This window comes from Leptonychotes weddellii, chromosome 10 (genome assembly GCF_054177405.1).
Source record: "Leptonychotes weddellii isolate Sample4059 chromosome 10, ASM5417740v2, whole genome shotgun sequence".
NCBI lineage: Eukaryota > Metazoa > Chordata > Mammalia > Carnivora > Phocidae > Leptonychotes > Leptonychotes weddellii.
Genome location: NC_138378.1, coordinates 63,880,450 through 63,906,824, shown reverse-complemented (window position 1 = coordinate 63,906,824; position 26,375 = coordinate 63,880,450). Strand labels below are relative to the sequence as shown.

General features: G+C 38.4%; 1 protein-coding gene and 1 pseudogene across 1 annotated transcript in view; both read right to left on the bottom strand.

The window, feature by feature from the left end:
- Positions 1 to 23,178, bottom strand: part of LOC145723899 (girdin-like) — a 47,252-nt gene extending 24,074 nt beyond the window's left edge. The window contains exons 1-2 of the mRNA XM_081833562.1: positions 22,294 to 23,178; positions 22,097 to 22,197 (exon numbers count right to left, since the gene is read on the bottom strand). Of these exons, the coding sequence (XP_081689688.1) occupies positions 22,097 to 22,197; positions 22,294 to 22,356 (164 nt within the window). The 5' untranslated portion in view covers positions 22,357 to 23,178. The remainder of the gene's footprint in view (positions 1 to 22,096; positions 22,198 to 22,293) is intronic.
- LOC102747385 (T-complex protein 1 subunit eta pseudogene) lies at positions 10,143 to 12,406 on the bottom strand (annotated as a pseudogene).
- Positions 23,179 to 26,375: the final 3,197 nt, after the last annotated feature.

The window sequence follows — 26,375 nt, the reverse complement described above, 5'->3', positions numbered from 1 at the left end:
TACAATATTACTACTAAAAGTATATATAAACTGGGGTGCTGGGTGGCTCAGATGGTTCAGCCTCTGCCTTCAGCTCAGGTCATGATCTCCGGGTCCTGGGATTGAACCCTGTATGAGGGGAGTCTGCCTCTCCCTCCCCCTCTGCCTCTCCCCTACTCATGCTCTCTCTCTCAAATAAGTAAAATTTAAAAAAAAAAAGTATTTTTAGATTAAATAACTGTACAAATTTATAGTGCAAGCCCATTATTACATGATAATATATAATTTGGATTATACTTTGAAATGGATGCATGATATTCTAATAAACACGAGTGATTTCATTCCCACTTTAACAAATTTTATAATGTAAATATTACCTTTGTCCCTGACAGTTGTTACCACATTTCTCTGTATTCTTTAAGTTGATATATTTCTTAAAGTTTTAAAGGTTCTTCAAAAAATTTTTATGCCCAACATTCTGCACATGGTATTTCAAAATGTATTCAGTTGCCAGAAAAGCCTTTGGCCTCCTTTGTATAAAGCTGTTCTAAGAATTAGCAAGTTTTAAGAATTTAGAATTCTGGTTTGCTCAGAATCTTTTAAGACCTTTTTGTAAAGAAAATTTTATTTATAAGTTTAATATTAAGTTTTTCAGCCTTTGAGAAAGATTCCTTTAAACTATTAAGACAATCCTGAATATAAAAAGAGAGAATAGTTTAGTTTTTATACACTAAGGATATCAGATGAAATTATTTCAGCAATCTGGGAAAAACTAAAAAATGCAACTTAGAAAAGCAAGAGAAAGTATTTTGAAAAATTTGCAGAAAAGTACTCAACACCTAAAATTAACCTCATATTCAACAGATTATTAAAGATAGGGGAATGAAAGTTTCCTGCCATCTTTTTAAAAAAAGTTTCCTGCTTTGTGTTTACAAATCTTTGCTGTGAGTACATGGGATTTGAGGGGATTTCTATGATCTAGGAGACTCATTTGGAAATCCAAATGATAGCGCAGTTCTTTGGTAGAACAGGCTGATACTAGGTACTCAAAGTCTCAGTTTCAGTTTCTAATCCACACTGTACCTACTGAGAGTTAATTTAGTATGCAAACAAAACTGGAAGTTCTTACTAGTTTAGAATCTGAATATATATCACAGCCTATCCATAAACTTTCTGGACTTGGGAGACCAGAATAACTGCTAAGCACTTTAAGCATGGACATAGAGAGCAATAAACTTTCAACTACAAGGCTTGGGTTTCCCATTTGATTCATGCCTAATTTGAGTTAGGGTCATAATGACATATGTTAGGATCACGGAAAACAGGCTTTCACCCCAGGAATGCAATCTCTTTATGTGAGAGGGATGGACTACCCTCAGGTGAAACTGCCTGAAAAGTCCTAATCTCCGCTCCGATGGAAGATAGCTAATTATTTAAGGATAGACTTACTGAAAATTACGTACATCAAGGAAATTAGTAACTTCAGAAAAAATAGTTTTTTTAAAGAAAAACGTAAGTTCTGCAGAAAACATTATACAGTTATACTAATGTGAATACTGATTACTGATTTGACTAAACTTGTAATAAATATATTAAAAGGACAGGATAAGAAGACATAGAAACGGCCAAAAAAAAAAAAAAGTTCAAATCTCATCTACCATTATCCAGAAGTCAACATACAATGTCTCTAAAAGGGATAAATCAAGAAATATGAGGGTGGGGACATTATCACTATAAATGGGACTAAATGACATCAGAAATTGCTTTTTAAAAGTTAAGTTTTTACTCTAAGAAACAGAACTGAGAGGTAAGTTAGGGCACGGATTAGCATTTTTCACTATTAACCTTTTATTTATTATTCTTTTTAAAGATTTTATTTATTTGAGAGAGCGCGAGTGAGCACTGCATGCACTAGTTGGGTCGGGGGGAGGGCAGAGGGATAGGGAGAAGCAGACTCATTGCTGAGCAGGGAGCCAAAGGACTAGGGGGGGCTCCATCCCAAGACCCTGAGATCAGGACCTGAGCCAAAGGCAGATGCTTAACAGACAGAGCCAACTAGGAGCCCCCACTATGAATCTTTTAGTATTAACTAATTCTTTTAACTACGTAAAGTATTTTTTAAAGAGAGTAAAGATACTCATAAAAAAATAGTTTCATGAAGCCTGTCCATTTTATTTACTTCTAGGAAAAAAGTAATGGTATCTATTACTTAGCTGAAGCACTTAATGAGGCTATACATGCAGGATTCAGTGCAAGAGATTCAGAGTCATAAGACATTTGTCAGACTATGAATAAACATAAGAAAATAAAACAATATAAAAAATTTCATCTGTAAAAGGTATGCATTCCATGTAAAGTCAGAAAACACTACATTCCTGCTTGTATTTTAAGGTTCTTTTTTTTTTTTTTTACAATAAAAGTCACAGTACAGTAATTTAAACAAACTGGGTAGAGTATGAACCCGGAATTCTCTAAAAAGAAATTATAGTCTATTAAATATTTTAAATACTGTCTTTCCTTCATGTTTACTACTTAAAATGCCAAACAAAGATTAATTCAGAATATAGAGTCATGATTAATGCAGTTTTGATTAAACTCTTTTTGACAGCATTCTTTTTTTTTTAGAATTTATCTTCAGAAAGACCTTTTTCTAAAATAAGAGCTACTGAATGATACACATATGAAATGTGAGCAAGTAACTTTCTAATCATACATAACTATTTCCAAGCCAACATAATGACAGATCAACCATTTGCTTTTATAAGATGAAAACTGAGAAATGCTTTAGAAGCAAATAGCCTAGCAATATAGTTCAAATCTGTCCAGCCAGAAGTTAAACGCAACATGGCAGTAAAAGAGGGCCTTAAGCAATTGCACATTTATAAATGACCTACTTATGACAAGATGCATTAATTTCAATAAGCAGGCAACAGTATCTACCACTGTATACAGTAATTTTAAAATTAGGGTAAAAGATGAAGAGAAAGTTAGCAATTCTGCAACACTAATGTTCTAAGACTTTTGGTCCTTGTATAACCAAGGACCATGTCTTTACTTATTCATTGACTAATATCTATGAGAAACAGAAACCTGATAGTTTTAATGGCTTTATGCTCTTCTACCCAGACTGCAAGCCTGTTATGCATCCTCCTGGACCATCTGTTTAGTGTTGGTGCTTAACAACTACATGTGCTCATGTTTTTGATCATGCCATTCTAATATAAAACTAGTTGTAACAGGTTTTTTTTTAATTTTTGAGATATTTTATATGGTAACATGTAACTGCATAACATTTGCATGTCACTATGAAACATGTGAAATAAGTATTTGCATATCTAACTTCAAATGTGCATATACCAGAATGATTGCCTTATGAAAAATAATTAACTGGGTAAGCATCATCACCATATAGGGTTATCCAAATAGTAAGATATCTCTACCTTGAGAATATCAGGCAAATAAGTGGTTTTTAAAAAAGTATCCCTTCACCTTAATTTCTCTCCTTTCTCACATCAGTCACTGCACATGATGGCAAACAATAAAACCTAGTATTATATAATCTTGTATATATCTATAGGATATTTTCATATATATTAACATGACACTTTATTATGCAACAGAAGTGTTTTATGCATACTTCCCATTTTGTCCTAATATTAATATTAAATTAATATTAAAAACAAATATATGCGAGGGTCAAGACTCAATACAATAACTTTTACTGCTTCACCAAGAACATTTTAAAGTGAAACTCGATTTCTTTTTCCTCTAAGTACACAGTGTGAAGAATGCAATGACTATCAGTATAACTTGGTACCACTCCTCGATTTGTGCTAAGGTGTCAGCAGTTTTACCCATCTTTGCTTTTGCACTATCATTTTTTTTTCCAACACAGGCAAAAAGGGCAGATGACATCTTAATATTATATAAAAATAATTTTGACCTCGCAGACTGGCAGGGGTCTGTTAGGTCTCACTTTGAGATCCACTGTATTAGACAAACCAATTCCTGTTCTTGGTATAGAGACCTGAGGATTTGGTATTATGGATAATCAGTGTCTTCATAAAGTAAGAGAACCTTCTTTTATATGGTGGTCAACCACATGGCCAGTAACTAAAAGTTTATAGCACCGACAAGGATCACTGATCTGTGATAGAACCTTCACCCATTGTCCTCAAACCTTATCACAGGGTCAGAGGGGTATGTTTAAATTTGTTTTAGTCGGTATTTTGGGGTAGTATTTGCTCCAAATCCAATCAGTTCTAGAGACTCAAGAAATCTCAAACTGAGCTGATACATAATTAGCTATTTTACTTAATCAGTGATAGATTTGACTAGTACAGCTTTCACTCACATACTATCAATTCAATAGAGAAAGGATTTCTGAAGTCCATTAAGCCTCCCAGGATAATTTCAATAGTTCACTTGATTAATCACCAGTGACAGGTATAATGATCATTCCTGAGATGCAAGAAAGCCCTCTAAAATTAAAAAAAAAACAACACAAAAAAACCTTTAAAAAGTATTTTCCAAAGTACAATCTCTTCTAATTAACAAAATATACAGTCATAGAAACTTACCTTAAATAAGAAGTTTTAAAATTCAGTAAGAAAATCTTTTTCTTAAAAAGACTTATTTGTCAGAGAGAGAGAGAGCACAAGCAGGGGGAAGAGCAGGCAGAGGGAGAAGCAGACTCCCCGCTGAGCAAGGAGCCCAATGCAGGACTCGATCCCAGGACCCTGGGATCATGACCTGAGCCAAAGGCAGATGTTTCACGGACTGAGCCACCCAGGCGTCCCTTAAATATATGCTTTTAATGCTATAAATTTCTCCTGAGCACTACTAACAGACTGAGCCACCCAGGCATCCCAAGAAAATCTTTTTGCATCATCAGTTTCTCTAATATTAAAAATAAAGTCCCTATACAGAATTACTCTAAGAATAAGAATTCCATTAGGAGCAGAATAAAATTACCACTATATTGGTTTAATTTGCCCATTTCAGTGTACCATAAAAGTGCTCCAAAGGATCACAAACTCCATTATAAGCCGACCAATTAAAGGGGGGGAAAAGATAACCCAATAAAAAAGCATTGCTAAAAACAGACAGAAATGAAAGAATACAATAAAAAAGTAGTAGTAAAATAGAAAAGAAAAAAAACCCACATATACAAACCAAGTACTGTATTGGAAAAGCTGTGATGAACTGAAAACCAAGGTAGAGGAGAGGTACACAAGTAGGGAAGTAAGGAATTATCAATAGACAAGTTAAAGACTTTGCAGCATGGTCTACAAATGGCTCAAGAGAAATAAACTGTTTTAGGGACCTCCAATTTAATAAAATAGGTCCCTGGTTTTTAGAAGACAGAGGAATAAACGAAGTAAAACTTTAGAATATTTTGAAAGCAGCCACGAATGCAAAGTTCATGGATAATGGGATATTTAAAAGAAAAATGGGCAGCACTCAATAAATACTGGACTTAATTTATGCATTGCAGAATTAAAACAAAAATAAAAACAAAACTTCTGGAGAATTATACAAAGACCAAAATTCTCTTCCAGAATAAATAACTCAGTAACACTATTTTTCAGAATTAAGTCTAAAACACAGCAATTATATGAATACTCTCAGATAACAGAAAAATTTATTGAGAACAGCACTGCCCAAAAACACTGGCCTGAGCTCTTTCTATAAGCAAAGACAAAAACTCTGAATCGTTATAGTTAATAGAAGTATAACACAAAGATGGCTAAATTCTAACAACTGAGTAGTTAAAATGCAACTTAATTTTTTGGGAATTGTTAAATCTCCTAGATAAGTTAGATCCTATAAATGCAGACTTTAAAGCATTCTGCTAGTCCAAAAGAACTATAACACATCCTCAAAACTATTTCACTAAATAAAAAAATGAAATATGTACTAACAGTAATGAAAATGTAAACAAGAGTACAAATACATAGCTATTGAAATGTTTCTCATATAAAATTAGGCATCAGTGTCAAAACACATTGCTATATTGCACATTTAAATGTTTTCAGTTGCAAGTAATAAAATAAATGTCCTTATTTTCTCACGCAAAATTAAGTATCCAAACTTAACATCCTCTTTCCTAGAAATACATAATTTTAATTCCGTCTGCCTAGCTTTAACCTTGGCATATCACCTTTCATTCTTCCCTTTCACGCACTATTACCTAGAATTCCATCAATTCCTTGGCAAGTTCTTGAATTTGCTTCCTTCTTCTCCACTCATATATCCTACCTGACTAGAACCTCACCACCATAGGACAGAATGCTATCCATCACTACCCATCTATCTTCTACTAACACCTACTTGTTCCTGCTTATTCCTCATCTTTGTTCCAAGCACTAACACAATATAAGTTTCACTGATTTGCTGATGTATTCTCAGTATGGGCAATAGTATATATAGTGTATGCTTAATAAATATTGGATGAACAAATAAAGTCCATATTCAATCTATTCTACAAACTAATGGCAAGGTGATTTTCCTAATATTTTTAATTCCCTAATAAGTACTTTTAAATGGCTCTACAATGCCTGCCATGTGCAGCCTAAATTATACTGGTTATTTTTCAAGTTTCCCATAATCTAATCTACTCTGTCTTTGCAAATTTATATTCTATTTCCCAACCTGGATGGATCCTCTACCAAGGCTAGTCTCCTCACCACCTCCCAAATCATAAATATAATATGCTTTTTTCCTCATGTTGATTCCCCAGCTTTAAATACCTTCCTCTCCTCATCTATGGCTGCCCAAGCCCAATCATTCTTCAAGGTTTGAATTAAATCTAATTTCCTGGGGCGCCTGGTGGCTCAGTGGGTTAAGTGTCCGACTCTTGATTTCAGTTCAGGTCATGATCTCAGAGTCCTGGGATTGAACCCTGCATCAAGACCCGCACTGGGCACCACACTCAGTGTAGAGCTGGCCTGTCCCTCTCCCTCTCCTGCCTTGCTCTCCTGCGCATGCACCTATTCTCTCTCTCTCAACCAAATAAATAAAATCTTAAAAGAAAAAATCTAACTTCCTCCCCCTTGATTTCCCTATCTATACCTCTAGAGGCCAAGCCTAACTTTTTTTTTTAATAAAGATTATTTATTTATTTGAGAGACTGAAAGCGAGAGTGCATGGGTAGGGGGAGGGGCAGAAGGAGAAGCAGGCTACCTGCTGAGCAGGGAGCCCAGTGAGGTACTCCATCCCAGGACGCTGGGATCATGACCTGAGCCGAAGGCAGATGTTTAACCAACTGAGCCACCCAGGTGCCCCCAAACCTAACTACTAACTAACTTCTAAACAGTACGGCTCCCTAATCTACTCACACTAACATACACATTCTCTCTCTCACTCACTCAAAAAAAAAAAACAACAAAATAACAAAATACAAAATTCATACAAATTAAAAAAAAAAAAAACCCTAGCTAATAACAAGAGATTTGCTTTCAAATACATACTTGGGATCATTCACCATTCATTATAGATTCATCTTAATTATATATATTCAATACTTAACACAAAGATCTAAGTTTAAAATAAATGACATGTGGAAATACAGTTTAATTCATTTGCAAAGATTTAAAATATAGAGTTGGAAAAAAATAACTTTCAATTATGAGAAAACTCAACTCTCCATTTTCCCTCAACATTCAAGTTAATGGAGCATTTACTGTGGTTTACCCTTTTTTAACCAGTCTTGGCAAAAATAGATTAGAGTATTGCCTCCATTGGTTTTTCTCCACAATTTCTCATCCTCCACAACTCCGTAGTAATCCAGGTCTTAAACAATGAGTAGGACCCAACACCTAAAACTAAACTATCTTCCTTGGTCCTTTAGCACCCAAGGAAAGGAAACAGTCATGTTGTCAATAATAACGTGAAGTTCACCTTTTTCTAGCCTTCACTAGGAAAGTAAATTACATTAAGAATACAACATTGTTGCGGGGCGCCTGGGTGGCTCAGTTGGTTAAGCCACTGCCTTCGGCTCAGGTCATGATCCTGGAGTCCCGAGATCGAGTCCCGCATCGGGCTCCCCGCTCAGCGGGGAGTCTGCTTCTCCCTCTGACCCTCCCCCCTCTCATGCTCTCTCTCTCTCTCTCTCATTCTCTCTCTCAAATAAATAAATAAAATCTTTAAAAAAAAAAAAAAAGAATACAACATTGTTTCAAATTTCCTGAAAGACTATGGAGATATTCCACAAAGTTTGATGTTTAAAACAAGCAATATACTAATATAAAATTTTAAAATTGCTAGTCTTCTTCCTCTATTAATTTTTTCTTTAATTATAACACCGTTAAAATTAGCTATTTATTTCCCAGCTTTCAAAATACTCATTTCTACCTCGTCTTAATCAAGAGATCACTAACCTTACAAAGAATAAGGAAATAAATTCCTTCTCAACTTTAGTTGTTTTCACTCTATTCCATTTTATCCACCCATTAGCAAGGTCTAACCTTGGCCCTAAATCATCATTCAGAATTGCAACCTTCAAAATCTCAAATTCTGAAAGTCCCCTCTGACTTCAACCTCCTATTCCACCCTTTCTCAACTTCTTCTAATCCTACTCTTCCTTCATCCTACTGTGACCTCCAGTCTATCAGCCTTCTCCTGATGACACCTGCTTTCCTCCTCATTTTAATGCTCACACTCTATTCATTTCAACTGTTCACCTGCATAGCCCTATGTCTATCCCCAGTTCTGAGTAAACTCTACAGATCTTTTTGTCAGTTTCTGAGCAGCTAAGCATCACTGGGTAAGTTATTCAACTATGCTGACTGGCTCCACTACAAACACGTGCTTTCCAAATCTCAAATTAGCCATCAACCTTACATGACAATACTTGCATTCATCTTTAACTGACTCCCTTTGTGATTCCTCCCAGCAGCCTTGTGAATTTTCCTACTTTCCTCAAATTTCCAGGCTTTTAATGTTGCTGTGTTGCTGTTTCCTAGGATCTATCATTGGCCCCTTCTGTGCTTTTTTTCTGACACCCATGTCTTTTTCTATCACAAACTTAAAAACAAATTCCCGTATCTCTCTCTATTCTAGACTTTTCCCTGAGCACCAAGCCTATGTATATCCACCTGCCTGCAAGATATTTCTCACTGTTCACCAGACACTCCAAAACTAACTCAGAACTTATTTTCTACACTTCCCCTCCCCTCCAAGTTTCATCCTCCTGTAATGTCTTACTAAGGGCACTACCATCTGCTCCTTACCCAAGTAAAAAGTAGTCATCCCAGTAATCCCTTTCTCATTCTTCATAACAAATTGGTAACCAAATCCCATTATTTCCGTGCTATCTCTCTTCCATATCACTTCAACATCAATGCTGTTTCTATCTCTATTCTGGCCCCTCTAAGCACCAAATTAAATCCTTCTAAAATGCAAATGCTATCTGTTTCAATTCCTTTTATGATTTGGGTAGCCTATATTATACTGTTTTTCAAGCTGGAGTAAGGTAGTGACACCTTTTTAAAAAACAAAATTATCAAGAATCTGAAGATTTGGGACGCCTGGGTGGCTCAGTCAGTTAAGTGTCTGCCTTTGGCTCAGGTCATGGTCCCTGGGTCCTGGGATCGAGTCCCACATCAGGCTCCTTGCTCAGCGGGGAGCCTGCTTCTCCCTCTGCCTGCAGCTCCCCCTGCTTGTGCTCTCCCTGACAAATAAATAAAATCTTAAAAAAAAAAAGAAAAAAAGAATCTCTGCGGATTATTCTACAGATATCCTAAGAGTCCAAAGACCCAGTATAAGAAAGTGACTCAAGAAACTAGTCTTATTCTATGAAAAAAAAAATCTCTCAATTGTGAATTATCATTGCAAAAGAATTTTATTAGCACCTCTCGAAAAAGAATTTAAATTACTGAAATGAAAACCCAAAATTAAAATTCCTAAATTACCACAGACCCCCCCCCCAAAATATCTGTGGACCTAGCTTAAGAAACACTAGTTATGATGTTTAATTTTATGTGTCAACTTTGATGGACCATAGTGCATAGATATTTGGTCAAATATTATTCTGGATGTTCTATGAAGGTGTTTCTTTGGATAAGATGAACACATTAATCAATAGACTTTGAGTAAAGCAGATTACCCTCCATAATGTCAGGGGGCTTCATCCAATCATTTGAAGGTGTTATTGGAACAAAGGCTGACCTCCTTCTAGCATGCTGCCTTTGAACTCAATGCAATTCCCTGAGTCTCCAGCCTGCCAGCCTGCTACCCTGCCCCATCAGTTTTTTTTTTTCCTAAGTCTTACATTTATTTAAATAACATCCAGTCGGAACAGAGTGGGCCAATTACTACCCCTTCCTCATAATACCAATGGACCAATACAGGGAGAGTAAGCACATCCTGCAGCCAGCCTGCCAGTCACTCTCAATGAGGGTGGCCCCAGCCCCGGCCACGGCCCGCAGCTGGGGGAGCGTCCACTGTTGAGAGAGGGTTTTTGATGGTTTCATCTACTGACACGATAAGGCAGGCGGCCTCAGAGGCTGTGGTCAGGGCACGGATGTGCACCATGGCTGGCTCCCACACGAAGGCCTCGAAGTTGTCAGCCATGTCTTCGTTGTTGATGTCCACTCCATACCACATGCCCCCCTGGGCATGCCATGCCTGCAGCTTGTTGAGGATGTTTGTGGCATCAAAGCCAGCATTGTCACACAGCTGGCGTGGGATAATTTCCAAGGCCTTGGCATATGCCCCAATCAACAGCTGCTGTTTTCCTGGAATGGTCCTTGAGTAATCCCGCAGGTACTTGGAGAGCTCCATCTCAACGGCCCCGCCACCAGCCACCACTGAATCGTTCTTGATGGCCCTCCTGGCAATCATGATGGCGTCATGCAGGGACCGCTCTGTCTCCTCCATAAACTGCTCAGCACCACCACGAAGGATGATAGTGCAAGTCTTGGCCTTGGGGCAGCTAGTGAAGAAATTGTAGCTCTCGCCTCCAATCTGGGTCTCTTCAAAGACCTGGCAGCGGCCCAGCACATCTGACGACAGAACATTCACACTCGTTTGGATGGAGCCTCTGCAGGCCATCATCGTCCTCTTCAGATCCTCCTCCAGCACTTGGCCAGCACAGAACATGTCCCTGTCGGCAAAGTACTGGGTGGCCACATCCCCGATGGGGAGTATGGACAAGACGACTTTGGCTCCAGAATGATGCATCCTCTCTAACTTGTCATAATGTTCCATTCAGCATCAACAATTGCCTGATAATCCTCAATCATGTGGACTCTGATTTCAGCATTATCTTTCTCAGCTTTCAGCTCAAGCTCAACATTTAAAAGGGCAATCATCGGATTATTGTACTTTTTGGGTTGCATTTCAAACCCAGCATAAGAGAAAGTCTTCTTGAATGCGATGCCAGCTACCAGCTGGGACTCCTCTAGGACACCACCTTGCACCTTCTTGATTCCAATCATTTTAAGCTGCAACAAATCGTCCAGCATTATCACCGCATCCACCACCATCTTAGCGAAGAAGGCTTTCTGCTGGGAAATCAGCTTGGCGCTCAGAGCGGTCATGGCACACTTCTCCGGCAGCTTCCTCTGCTCCACTTTATCTTCCTTCTTCACAGTCATAGCAACCTCTTTGATCTTGTTAACTGCCAACTGGGTGGCAGTACGGAAAGCTCAGATGATCTGTGGGTGCAAACCTTCCTCTACATAGGGTTTCACTTGCTTCAGAAACTCTGCAGCCAGGAAGGTCACTGAGGTGGTACCATCACTGACCTCAGCATCTTGGGATTTGGCAATGTCCACTAAAGTCTTTGCTGCAGGATGGACAACATCAAGGAGTTTCAGAATTGTGGCTCCATCATTAGAAATTATTGCTTTGCCCTGGCCATCTACAATCAGCTTGTCCATGCCATGAGGGCTTAGGGTGGTTCCTACAGCCTCCACGATCACCTGGCAGGCACTGATGTTACTTACAAGCTGGGGGATGCCTTGGGAGCCACTGGTCCCCTCTTTCCACAGGATAACTGGTGTGGGCATCATTTTGGAAGCTTATTCAGTGGCTCGCTACTTCTGTCTTCTCCACGTCCAGGCGGCCCAGCCCCCAGCAGTTTTTAAACTAGCCAATCCTCCACAATCTCATGAGCCAATTCCTTAAAATAAATCTCTCTCTCTCTCTCTGTATATACACATGCACACACACACACACACACACACACACCCCTTGGTAGTTCTGTTTCTCCAGAGAGAATCTGAAGTAACACATGTCTCTACAGGAAAAAAATCCAATCTTCTTAACATGGTATCTAAGGACAGTCTCCCAATCCCCACCTCTTCAAACTCATCTCCTATGTGCAAGAAGCATATAATCTCGGGGTGCCTGGGTGGCTCAGTCGGTTGGGTGGCTGCCTTCGGCTCGGGTTGTGATCCCGGGGTTGAGCCCCACATCAGGCTCCCCCAGCTCGGCAGGGAGTCTGCTTCTCTCTCTCCCTCTGCCTGCAGCTCTGCCTACTTGCGCGTTCTCTCTCTATCCCTCTGTCAAATAAATAAATGAAATCTTAAAAAAAAAAAAGAAGCATATGATCTCTGCTTCGGCTATACAAAATAACCTATAGTTATTTGATTCTACTATTTTTAGTCACATCTTTATGCCTCTTTTTATGCCATTTTCCTCCTACTCCCATGTTTCTGATTCCAACTTACCAAATTGGTCCTATTCAACTTTCATGCCCTAGTTCAAATTTTCCCTCTTCCTCTTTGTGCCAACATTATTTCAAGAACATAATTCCACTATATAGCACATGTATCACACTGCAATTTATGTGCATGTTGTCCCCCTTATTAGTGAGCAAAGATCATACCTTATTCAGCATCATATCCCCAGCTTCTAGCAGATAGCTTGTGATATAGTGAGCACTCAGAAACTACTCAATGACTAAACTGAGCTTTGATGGAACCATCCCTTCAGCCTTCTCACTGAGTACTGTATTTAGATCCTGGCAAAACAGATCTCAGGCCCTAGACCCACTCTGGCCCTCCTCAGGCCACGCCCTTCACTGCTGGGCAAAGAATCCATGGAAACAACAGGATATACCCATATACTTCCCCTTCTAGATGGCACTGTATTCACCTGGAACTCTGGAATTTCTTGCCCAAGTATCTCTAACCCAATTACAAGGCTTGCACAGGAATCTTCCCTAGGTCTGTCCTGAGGATGGACTATGCTACAGATGTATATACCCCTGTGCCAAGGACTGCTGTTTGGAAGAGCTTGGATCTTGGGCATGCATGCATGATGTCCACAGGCATGCAATGAGACCTGTCTGTGGTGTTAGAGCTAGGGATGTGGGGAGGAGGTTGGGCTCCACAACATTCTGATGTGAAACTGAATACCTGAATTCTCAATTCTATAAATTCTAAATTTGAATCTTTCCTTTTAAGTCACTATGAAGGTATATTTTTCAAGATAAAAGATCAGAACATAGCCAACAATTTATTAGCCTGGTTTATAATCTTTAAATATTTAGGCCTATTGTGGTAAATGAATGCTTGCCCTGAGTCTCAAAAATGTCAGAATAAAGTTGATGAGTTTCATCAACTTAGTTTTATTAAATATTGAACTAGCAAAATAGAGCTAAAATAGCACAGGAATAAAATCAGACATTACCTCTTTTTATTGCACTTCACTTTACTGAACGTTGTAGATAATTACGTTTTTTACAAATGGAAGGTTTATGAAAATCTTCTCTTAATCAAGTCTATTGGCACTATTTCTCCAACACCATTTGCTCACTTTTTTCTTTTTTTAAGATTTTATTTATTTATTTGACAGAAAGAGACACAGCGAGAGGGAATACAAGCAGGGGGAGTGGGAGAGGGAGAAGCAGGCTTCCCGCTGCACAGGGGGAGCCCAATGCGGGGCTCCATCCCAGGACCCTGGGATCATGACCTGAGCTGAAGGCAGACACTTAACGACTGAGCCACCCAGGCGCCCCAGCATTTGCTCACTTTCTGTCTGTGTGTCACATTTTGGTAATTCTTGCAATATTTCAAACTTTTCATTATTATAGTATTTACGATGATCTGTGATCAGTGATCTTTGATCTTGCTATTGTAAATGTTTTGGGGGTGCCACAAACCACATCCACGTAATACAGTAAACTAATCAACAAATGTTGTGTGTGTTTTGACTGCTCCACCAACCATCCTGATCCAGGAATTAAATTTATAACTTTCAAGGTAGTTTCTTCCTCTCTACCACAGCAACTCTCTAAAAGTAGCTAGCTTGGTAATGACTAAATTAAGTGTTAGACAGACATCTCTTAGTATCAGCTAAAATCTCAAATATCATTTTTAAATATTGAAACATTATGCTTAGGGTGGGACCAATCTGTTTCACAAATCCTAAAAGAAGGTCAATTGGTGTTCTGAAAGAGTGTAGTTGAGAACTGATGTTCCTTGGGCCACCTGGCTGGCTCAGTTGGTAGAGTGTGCCACTTGATCTTGGAATTGAGTTCAAGCCCCACACTGGGTGGAGAAATTACTTAAAAAAAATAAGTAAATAAAATTAAAAATTAAAAAATAAAAATAAAAAAGAATTGCTGTTCCCTTATGAGTTTCCCATATTAATACATGTTATAGAGAAAATTTTCAGTTAAAAAATTAAAAAATACTCCCATATGGAGCAACTACTTTTTGTTCTCTTATCACTTTTTATAGGTTAACTAGATATGAATCTGAGAATTAGACAATCACAATGGACTGCTCTTAAAGACATCAGTCCAATATAAGGCTGTGGAAAAAAAAATCTCAGTATGTTGGACATCATCAGTAACATTACTGGAAACCAAACTGAAGTCACTGTATATTCTCTTTTTTTTAAAGATTTTATTTATTTATTTGAGAGAGAGAATGAGCACAAGTCAGGGGAGGCAGAGGGAGAAGCAGACTCCCCACTGAGCAGGGAGCCCGATGTGGGGCTCAGTCCCAGGCCTCAGGATCATGACCTGAGCTGAAGGCAGACACTTAACCAACTGAGCCACCCAGGCACCCCAGTCACTGTATATTCTAATACCTTATAAAAGCATGTACTATGACTTGGTCTTACAACCTCAACTCAGGCTAGACATAACATAGGTGGGGAAAATATTCAATAAAGGTAATTAAATAACAAGAAAGAGAAAGAACAAAAGAAGAGAAATAGAAGACAAACTAGGGGAGCCTGGGTGGCTCAGGTGGTGAAGCGTCCAACTCTTGGTTTCAGCTCCAGTCATGATCTCAGGGTCATGGGATTGGGGATCGAGCCAGCTCCTTGCTCAGGGAGGGTCTGCTGGAGATTCTCTCCCTTTCCCTCTGTCCTTCACCACCACAGTCATGCTAACTTACACTTGCTCACGCTCTCTCTCATTCTCTCTTTAAAAAAAAAGGTAAAACAAACTAAATTCTACAATACTAAAACTAGAGTTCTCAAAATTTTAAAAGTTAATAAAATTATAAAATGTTTCGTTCACTCCTTTGACATTTAATAAAAACTTGTGACATACCAAATCTATGCTAGGTGCTGGTGATACATAACAAAAATCTCTAGCCTCTAAATGCTAACTATCTAGTAGCTGTAGCACTTGAACTCAATTTGGTAAAGACAGATATGGGATGCTAGGGGAGAGAGCAACTAACTATGCCAAGAGACTTCAGAGGGTATTAAAGAATCAGTAAAAACTTGCTAGGCAAAAAAAGGGGAAAGGGCAGTGTACGGAAAAATGATTATAATAGAAATAAAACAAAGGTCAATAGCCAACAATAATTTAATCTTGCTTTTTGCTAAGCACTGTGCACAAAGTATCCTAGCTGATTCTCATAACCCTGTGATTCTTTTTATCCTAATTATAAATGAAAAAACTGAGAAGTAACTTGCTAACGATCATACAGCTATATAGAGGTGACACCAACAGAGATTATGCAAAACTAAGCTGTGAATGATCATGATTTGTTTGAAGAAACAGAAATAGGTAGGTATGGCTTAGCAAATGATAATTCTAATGATAGCAACCAACACTGGGGATATAGTGGTCAACAAAACAGAAAATAGATACTATCTGTGCCTTATTAGAGATTAAATCTACTCCAGGAAGGAAACATTATCTTCCATCCAACAGATGTAAGAACTGAGATTTGGAAATACTAAGTAAATTGTTTAAGGTCATACACTAATAAGTAGCATAGTGAGAATTAAACCCTGCCTGACTTAAAGTCTGTCTGACTCAAAGCCCAAATTTATTCTACTTTACCACATTCTCTCTCCATTATTCATATATTCAACAGAAGTATATCAAGTACCTACTGTATGTCAAGCACTATGCTAGGAATAAAGATGAGAGATACAGTCCATGACTTCAGGTTAGTTAGTGGAATCAGACATACCAAGAGCTGCAATCCAGTGAGATAAATGCTATCATCAAAACACATTTAGAGTCTTACAGAAGCACATATGATCACAGATGAGAAGAAACTTGAAGAGGGGCAAGCCCAAAAGTAAGACCAGTCAGGGCTACCACATTAATTCAAAAGTCAGGGATGCATCTAAGAAATATTTGGAAGATAAATCACAAAACTTGGTAATAAGACAGCAACTATGACTATATCCTAAGTGTGTTTTTAAAGAAGCAAAAAACAAAAACAATAAACTAAACAAAAAATACGAGGTCCAATGAGAAAATCTGAGATGCCCATAACAAAATTCAGAGTCAATGCCATACTTGGGTAAGAAACCCGTATATTTTATAAGTCACTTTAAGGTCATTACAGTCATAAAGTTAACACAATCTACTTTTGAATCTTTTTTTAATTGAAGTATAATTAACATACAGTGTTATATTAGTTTCAGGTATACAATATAATGATTCAACAATCCTATACATTACTCAGTGCTCATCGAGGTAAGTGTACTCTTGATCCCCTTTATCTATTTTATCCCTCTCCCATCCACCTCCCCTTACTTTTGAATCTTAAACATTCATAGAATTAAGGAACACTTCTCAGTCAACTTCCTTTATTAGACAAATGGCTTCTTTTAGGTATACTTTACGGAGCTGCCTCTCAGGAAATACTTAAGGAGAATCTACATGCCCATGCATCATTTAATTTTTGTCATTGTTAATTTTTTAAGTTAAAAAATGATTTTCATAATAGAGGACTTCTAAAGTTCCTTCCAAATCAAGATTCTAAAAGAAAGAAAGCCATAACAAGTATATCGTAACGGTCGGTATAGATCTCTATAGTTATCTAATGGGGTTGAATCATATCATTGTTCTGATAATTCTAATGACAGCAACCAACACTGGGGATATAGTGGTCAACAAAACAGAAAATAGATACTATTAACAATTAACATTTTTCTCAATATTTAAAACCCTAATATATCCATATTTTCAACTGCTTAGGTAATATGAATACATACTTTTTAAACTTTAGGATTATGAAATTCACAATGTTATAAACTTAAAATTTCATAGCAAGTAATATTCAAAATGGGATACAGAACTGCATGACATCTCAGAGAAATGATTATTTCTACTGTCACCAAGCCCAAGTCTGATAACTTGCACTGAGAAAGAAAGATTTCATTTGATTGAAGTACAAAAATGCCCTGTGGCATGCAGAAGAGCTGGCCCATCATTCCCAATCTCTAAAGAGCTTCCCCTTCCCATTAAAGAGGACTGATGCCATGTCACAAGCTCTTACAGAAATTCTTTGATTCAAAGAGCTACTCAATGAAATCCAGGATTCACCTCAAAATGCAGTGAATCCCAAGTGAACAGATTTCAAAATTATAAGGCAGAGCTGGTAAACTGGCATGAAGAAGTCAATGCACACAAGGTCCAAAATGGCAAATCCAAAGACACTAATCAATATTCTTACTTTTAGTAAACACTGTAGATGAAAAAAAAATTCTACCATAAGCCTTCTATAACAAAATTCTATGTTACAACTGAAAGCAGGAGTACAAGAGTGGCAGGCCAAAGGTGCAATTGTAAGTATGTAAATAGATTTCTACTTTGGCCAAGATGGAATATCAGGAACGAAATTTACCCTCTTGCCTGAAACAACTGGAAAAAAAGGACAAAATATATTAAGTGTTTTTCAAGGCAATGGACATCAGGCAACAAAGGACAGTAGATCCTTGATAGGTGGGAAACATACAAGATGAATCCTCAATTGCCCCAACTTATTACCTTGAAAGAGTTCCTAGGCCATACAACAGATGGAGAACCCAGGTAGAGCAATGACCTCCCTGAGGTGAGATGGAACTTAATCTAGAAACAGCAAGGTGACTGTCATATACAAAGTAGAGTACCTAAGAATAGAGAGGTTCACAAAAAAATCCAGAGATCTGCAGAGGGTATCCCTCAAGTCTTCCACTGAGTACTTTTAGTACATACACGTGTGGAAACTACCCAAGAACAGTGAAAAAACCACCAAAAAGGATTAGAGGGAACACCACCCAGGCTTCACAAAGGTCCAGGAATAGCTCCTGTTTTCACCACCCAAAGTACTCAGAGGGTTTTGCCAATAGAGTGACAAAGCGGTACTACCTGATACAACTTAAAAGCAGGATCTGAAAAGATCAAACTGTTTCCAAGTAATTTAACTATATCCCAGAACAAAGCTCAAGAATACCTAATGAAATACAAAAATACCCAGTACCCAACAAGGTAAAATACCAAATGTCTAACATCCAATCAAAAATTACCAGGCATGCAAAAGCAAGAAAATGCAATCCTTTATGAGGAGAAAAATCAATCAAAACCAATCTAGAAATGATACAGACAGAATTAGTAGAAATAAACGTTAATTTAGTTATAACTATATTCCATATGCTCAAGAAGCTACAGAAAAGACAAAGCATCAAAGCTATAGAAATGGGAGATATAAAAAAGGACTGAATTTCTAGAATAAAACTGTAATGTCTGAAATGAAAAATATGCTGGACACAATTAACAGCAAATTAAACATTATAGAAAAAAGATTAATGAAGTTGGAGACATAGCAAGATAATCTAAAATGAAACAGAGAAGACTGAAAAGAACATCAGTGAACATCAAGCAGCCTGATTTACATGTAATTGGACTTCCAAAAAGGGAAGTGGGGGCAAGGAAAATACACACACACACACACAGTTAAATATTCTTTATAAATATGTATTTTTTAAATAAATAATGGCCAAAATTTTTCTGAATTTGTTAAAAACTACAAACCCACAGATCCAAGAAGCTCAACGAACTCCAAGCAAAACAAGTATACAGTGAAGAAAAGTATAGTTTCATTTAGAAAGGGTTCTCACTCACAAATTCTGTAAACAAATCAGAACAAAGTCAGAAATGACTTAGATTAAGTCCAACTTTTAATTTAACTTACCAGGTACAGTTTCAACTGACAATTTAATAGAGTACATTAAATCAAACATTAACTTGAGTAAAGTACTTAACAGAAATCTTAATGTTTGGGTTTTTTTGAAGATTTTATTTATTTATTTGACAGAGAGAGAGAGAGCGTGAGCAGAAACACAAGCAGGGGGAGTGGGAGAAGGAGAAGCAGGCTTCCCGCTGAGCAGGGAGCCCGATGCGGGGCTCGATCCCAGGACCCTGGGATCATGACCTGAGCTGAAGGCAGACACTTAACAACTGAGCCACCCAGGTGCCCCAGAAATCTTAACGATTTTAAAGTTAGCAAAATATAGCTTTAAAAACAATGTATATTTTGTTGCTCTATTAGGTAAATAATTAATTAAAATAAATTTATCTTATTTTAGCAAATTATTTTTTAAAAAACTAATGCCTACTTCTTCCTTCTTTTCTTAATTTTCTTTCCCTTTAATTTATATAGGTCATTCAGAACAGAATTAGGACATTGAAAAAACTTTTAAAGAAACTGAGAGGTGGAACTGAAAACAGAAGCAGATTTGAGGTTTGGAATGGAGCTAGTCCACCAAAAAAAAAAAAAACAAAAAAAACCCTGGCAACCACTATTTTGAAACACCATTACTTTCAAAATACACATATGTATTTTTAAATATAAAACTGCACTCAAATTGGAAACAAGTTAAAGTGTCTGTTTTTAGCACCTCTGCTAACTATTCAGGACTCAAAAAAATCTAAGTATTTTTTGGAAAAAGAATCATTCAAATAAAAAACATTAAAGTGGAAAACAAGGGATGCCTGGCTGGCTCAGTCAGTAGAGCATGAGACTCTCAATCTCAGGGTCATGAGTTCAAGACTCACACCTTGGGCATGAAACCCGCTTTAAAAATAAATAAATGAAGTGGAAAACTAAAGTAATGTATTTTCTTATTTTGTAAAAACACCTTTTTTTTAGGGTTCAGAATACAATTTCAAAATTTTCTGTCTAAAAACAAGAGAGGGTAACAAATTCTGAGTATCTACTGTAGTAGCTACCCTTCCTGTCATGTGTGTTCCCTAAAATAGAAGTCAATTTAATTATTCTACCATTTTGCTTAGGGAATAGTGGGATATCTCAAACACAAAAAATAGTTCCGGGGGAGAGCTGCCAAAAATATATTTATTATCCCTGGAAATAATTAATGTCTACATTCCTTTTTCCTTTCTTAAAGAAAAAAATGTATACACACATTTAGATAATATATATATTTCTTTGGGTGCCTATACAAATAAAACACCTTCAGAAAGTATATAGCAGTATAATACTTCCCTGTAGGACCAACACATACATCAAAACAGCAAACAGACTACAAATATCTCCGAGCACACAGACTGAGAAGTTACCACTGGAACATTTATGAATTTGACTTCTACATCTTCTAAATAAAAAATCTAAAAAGAAACATAATTTCATACAAAATACAGAAATGATACTTTATTAGCCTATTCACAGTAGACTTATTCCTTAGTAACAATTATTTATTAATAATGCACTAAATTCCCACATATATAAAAGGTAAGAATGCCTTGAAATTGAAAGTTCCAAACTACTCTTGTAATCAGATTCTTTTCAAGAGACAGAAGGCTAAATACACATTATTTTGAGCACAACTATAACATTCAGAGTTTGTACTTAGAAAACCTACACTGATGTACTTAGAATGCATGTATGCTACAACACCTATAATGACAAAAACGGTTTTTATTTCACTGATCTAGCTACCCTTATGATTTTGATATCAATTCCCATCCTAAAAAAACTTTCCTACTTAATACAAATCCAATATCACAAACATAAAAGACAAAGATTTTCCTACTAAATCATTATTTAGTTGTCATCAAGATGTCAGTTACTGGCATTTCACAACTCCCTTAAAAATACCTTAAAAAGGGGCGCCTGGGTGGCTCAGTCCTTAAGTGTCTGCCTTCGGCTCAGGTCATGATCCCAGGGTCTTGGGATCGAGCCCCGCATCGGGCTCCCTGCTCGGCGGGAAGCCTGCTTCTCCCCCTCCCACTCCCCCTGCTTGTGTTCCCTCTCTCGCTGTGTCTCTCTCTGTCAAATAAATAAATAAAATCTTTAAAAAAAAAAAAAAAACTTAAAATGATCTCCTAAATATTAATCTGTTAGTTCACATAATAATCTCATCGGACTTGAGTTACTGCACCCAGTTAAATTACTTGCTACAGCAACAGTTCTCACCAATCAGAACTGTTATTTGAAATTTTCTCTTCTGAAATCTGTTATTATTTCACCAGTTTCAAAATTTGAGCCACTAATTTTAGACACAGAGGTTAATAAGAAACATTTCTGCATCAAATACACATAACTTCACAGTAGAGGCTTTATTCCCCCTTAGGAAACTATTCTCATATTCTCTCTCTTTTTACCAAATTATTGGAGGACAATGTGGTTTGGATTTCAGCACTGAAGACAATAAGTGACAATATACGGTTTGCAGAATAAAAATTAAAGTTTCACAATTTTAACAGGTATAATTATTAGGTTGTGATAAATGGGCTGGTGGGCACGTAAGACTATCACCCCTTTCAAGGTCCAATTCTTAAACCACCTGAATTCTTTTGACCAAAGAACCAAATTAGGAGCCTCAAACATAAAGTCTCCAAGTTCTCAGTATAACCTTTTTCAAAGAAAACAAGTTACCTAGAAAAGAGGAAAAGCACACTTACATTTGGAGCATGACCTGGTTCAAGAATACCCCATCCACCAAAGCCACATATTCATCCAGGTTGGTCCCATTTCCTGCAGCCAGAGGTCCAAACGTTTTAACCTAGAACAGAATGATCATAAGGACACGAACGCCCATCTCCATCTCAGCAGCCACAAATAATGCAGCAAAATGTAAAATAAATAACACCCTACTTACCCAAGTGACCAAGGGGCTGGTCATAAACTGCTCCAGAAGGGGAGTAAAAATCTCGTTCTCCATTTTACAGATAATGTATTTGAAAAAGGGAACTACCACAAAAATACGCCTAGGGAATGGATCACTAAACGTTGAAGTAAGTAGAAATCAATGAAAGTCCATTTTGGCACAGGAAGAAAATCCCATCGTGGAGGGGAGAAAAACTCTCCTTCCTCAAAAAACACCCCAGAGGGGAACGAGCCGAAAACACGAGAAGCGGCTTCGACAGCAGCCACGAGCGGCAGCTTGCGCTGGAAATGTCTGTACCGGGCAAGGAGGGGCAGAGAAAAGGCATCTGGAGGAGGAGGAAGGGAAAGGGGGCTGGAGCAGCAAGACAAAAAGCCCGTCAAGGTTGCCCAGCTCCTAAAGGAGCCAGACCAGCGAAGCTGCCCGCAATGAATTAATCCTAACGTGGGCTAAATTAAATACCACGTAGATACCACGTTAGGGGTTCCGCGCGGCAGCCAGGCTCGACCTCCGCGTTCCGCTCAACACGTTCCACCCACCAGTGGGCATGGAGCCGCTTCGATCCGCGGAGCCTCCCCTGCCCGCAGCCCCTCACCAACGACAGGCAGGGCTCGCCCCTTCCCCCCGAGCAGACACCATCCCTCCGCCGCCCTCAAGCCTCGCCTCCAGCCCCCTTCCCCTCCCGGGGGGTGGGGGCTTGAATGGGTGTCCCTAACCCCCCAGTTTCCTGAGCCCCGCAGCCTTTACAGCGCGCCTCTGGGAAGCCCTGGCACAAAATCACCGCCGCGCTCCAGCCTCCTCCTCCGCCCTCTCTGGAGGAGCCGGAGTAACGGCCTCCCAACCGCAGTGCCGCATCACACCCCGCTCCCCGCCGCCCAACCAGAGCCACGAGCCCTCCGTCAAAGGGAGCGCGCTTCTCCCTCCGCGCCCATATCCTTCCGCCGACTCGCCGCCCCTCCCGCGCCGCAGCCTCTGGATTGTGGGAGAAGAAAACCGCTGCATGAGCGCGCTCCCGAGCGCGCGCGCCCCCCGGGCCGGCCCCGCCGCCGCCCAGATTTTGGCGGCGGGCGCGGGCGTGGACGCGCGCTCGCTGCAGCTGCTGCGGTGACCCGCGCCTCTCTCGAGCCCAGGACTGTTGCCAGGGCGTGGGGGGCGGGGATGGGGAAGGCAGAGGAAGGGGTCTGTCTGCTCGGTCGCTCATGCCTAATTATGGTTTATTTCCTCCCCAAGTGCCTTCTTTGATGTGTGAAGGAGAGGGAACGAAATCCTTCTCTTTTAAAACATGAGGGATGCAGACTGCCTTTTTCGGACAGTTTGATTTGGTTTCTTAAGCGTGCTTTCGCCCGCAAAACGGAGTAGGCAAACTCAGTGCAGCAAACAGCAAAAGAGGGACTTGAGCTGCAAACTTGGTTTTGTTTTTTCTTTTTTCCTCTTCTCCTTTAAAAAATCCAGGTCACTAAAGCATGAATGCTCTTCAAAGTTGCAAGTGAATGTAGTAGGATTTTAAATAACCAAAGCTGTCTTTCAACATGGTATTCCCTGACTAGAGCAAACGTGATTCAGACATTGTTGTTTATTTGGCAATTGAAAAAAAAAAATCCAAACAAAATCAAGAGCTACTAAAAGGAAACATTTGAAAGTCATCCAAGATGGGTGACAGATTACATATTTGTCATAAATCCATGCTATGCACGACTGGAATCATCAAAGTAATTTTAACAGTTCCTGCAGCAAAATCAAATGTTAACTCCTCATTTTGAAGGAACATAAAAACCTTTTTCCCTGGGACAAAATGGGCATGTAAAACAATTTTTTTTAATAAAATAAATATAGTATTAAAGCTTTGCAGTGTGTGCTGTTTACATTTACATAAATCTCTACTTGAGTACTTATATGATATTTTAAAGTAGCAGTAAAAATGTTTTATAACACTAAATTAAGAAACAGCAAAATTTCTTAATTAGGTCATTGAGAGCCTGGGCTCTAGAGTCTTCCTGCCTGCTTCAAATACCTACCAGCTGTGTGAGCCTAGGCAAGCTAGTGAACCTCTCTGTGCTTCACTTTCTTCATGTATAAGGCACGGCTAATAATAGGGTTAAATTAAATGGCAACCTATAATAAATGCTCCATAAATGTTCTTGATGTTGTTTTCATCATTATAGCCCCCAAATGAAGAATCTTTAGGAAAAAACTTGAAATTTAACTTTTCCTATTTTAGTTAGAGGAGAAAGGATCTTGCTGTAGAGACCAGAGAAAGGCCCTTCCAAAATCATCTTAATTAAAATTAGGATGCATTCATGTGGCAGTTTGCAAGGTGTGGTCAGAGTAGAACCTTGCATTGCCTGGGCCAGTACACAGCTTTGGGGCATCCTGGTTGCTAGCAGTCTTTTCCTTCTGCTCTTGATGACTCTTTCTTTTTTTTTTTTTTTTTTTTAAAGATTTTATTTATTTATTTGAGAGACAGAGAGCATGAGAGGGAGGAGGGTCAGAGGGAGAAGCAGACTCCCTGCCAAGCAGGGAGCCCCATGTGGGACTCGATCCCGGGACTCCAGGATCATGACCTGAGCCGAAGGCAGTCGCTTAACCAACTGAGCCACCCAGGCGCCCTTGATGACTCTTTCTTAATCACAATCCTTTATTTGGAAATGCAGACCAAGAGAGCTGGCACCAAGAAGAAAGCATGGCTTTCAGAGCTGCCCAATGCCTGACATGCCCACTTTTCTTTGTAATCCCTAGGAAGCTCGACCAAACAACATGGAAGTGCTCATGCGTATACTGGGGTTTATCTTCAGATAGACCCACCTGCTTCATCCATAGATGAAAAACTCATAAAGTATTAATACCAAGTACAATAAGCTAGGGGCATTTTGGACAGTGATGACCGAAGTGTTAGCACATTAAGATAGAATTGTGTATTCAGCTTACATGTAAAGCTAGCCCTCACAAATCTGGATTCCCCTCTACAGCCAAATGGCCCCAGATGCTTCCTGGTCTATCTTTAGCTTTTACACACACACACACACACACACTCAACAAAGAAACATGAGGAGTTAATTGTAAAAACAGGAAGCTTTAGACCAGACTGAGGTCTGGAGTAACTTATTTGAAAACCTACCAATTCACAATTCCCTAGTTTAACAGCAGCCTTAGAAATGCTTTATAATATCTCAAGAGTACAATCAGGAAACTTCTTTGTCTGGCAAAAAAGGGATTGTACATTATACACAATTTAATGGTCTTCAAATTGCAACATCCTGTAAGATTAAATCCAAAAGTTTCCTCCTATCTTCCTTTCACTTAGGAAGAGATTACTCAAGATTTCTTCCAGGTATTTTTTTTTTTTTTTTTGGTACTTGGTAGTCATTTATTTATCCTGAATTCATCTTTTCTTCAAATGTTAAATCCAGCAGGAAAGGAGTTTGGAAAAAATCATACCTATCTAACTAGGTCCCAAGTTATTTGTTCTGCTCTCTTCTGATCAGAAGTTAAATGTTTGGAATGGACCATGATCCCATTTAGAAGTCACTAGAGAAAGATTCTCTCTTGTGTGTTATAATTGAGGCTTCCCCTGCAGCTTACACATACCTAATACTATCTGTATACAAAAAGCACCCATGTTTACCTTCATTTTGATCTACTATAGTAAGTGATAGACTCACCCCAGAAATATATTGGGTGACACATATTTACAGAGCTAATCACATCCATAAGCTAGTATAATAAAAATAACACAAATACAACAGCAGAATGGCACCGTTGTTTATAATAGCCAAAAAATAGAAATAACCCAAATGTCCATGAACTGATAAATGAATAAATGAAATGTATTATATCAATACAATAGAATATTTTGGCAATAAAAAAGAATAAAGTATGATACATACTACAACATGGATGAATCCTGAAAACATTATGCTATGTTTAAAGAAACCGGTCACAAAGTAGCACATAGTGTATGATTTCATCAATATGAAATGTCCAGAAGAGACCAAACTGTATAGATAAAAAGTAGATTAGTGGTTGCCTAGATCTGGGGCAGTTGGGAGGAAATGAGGTTAGTGGCTTAGGGATGCATG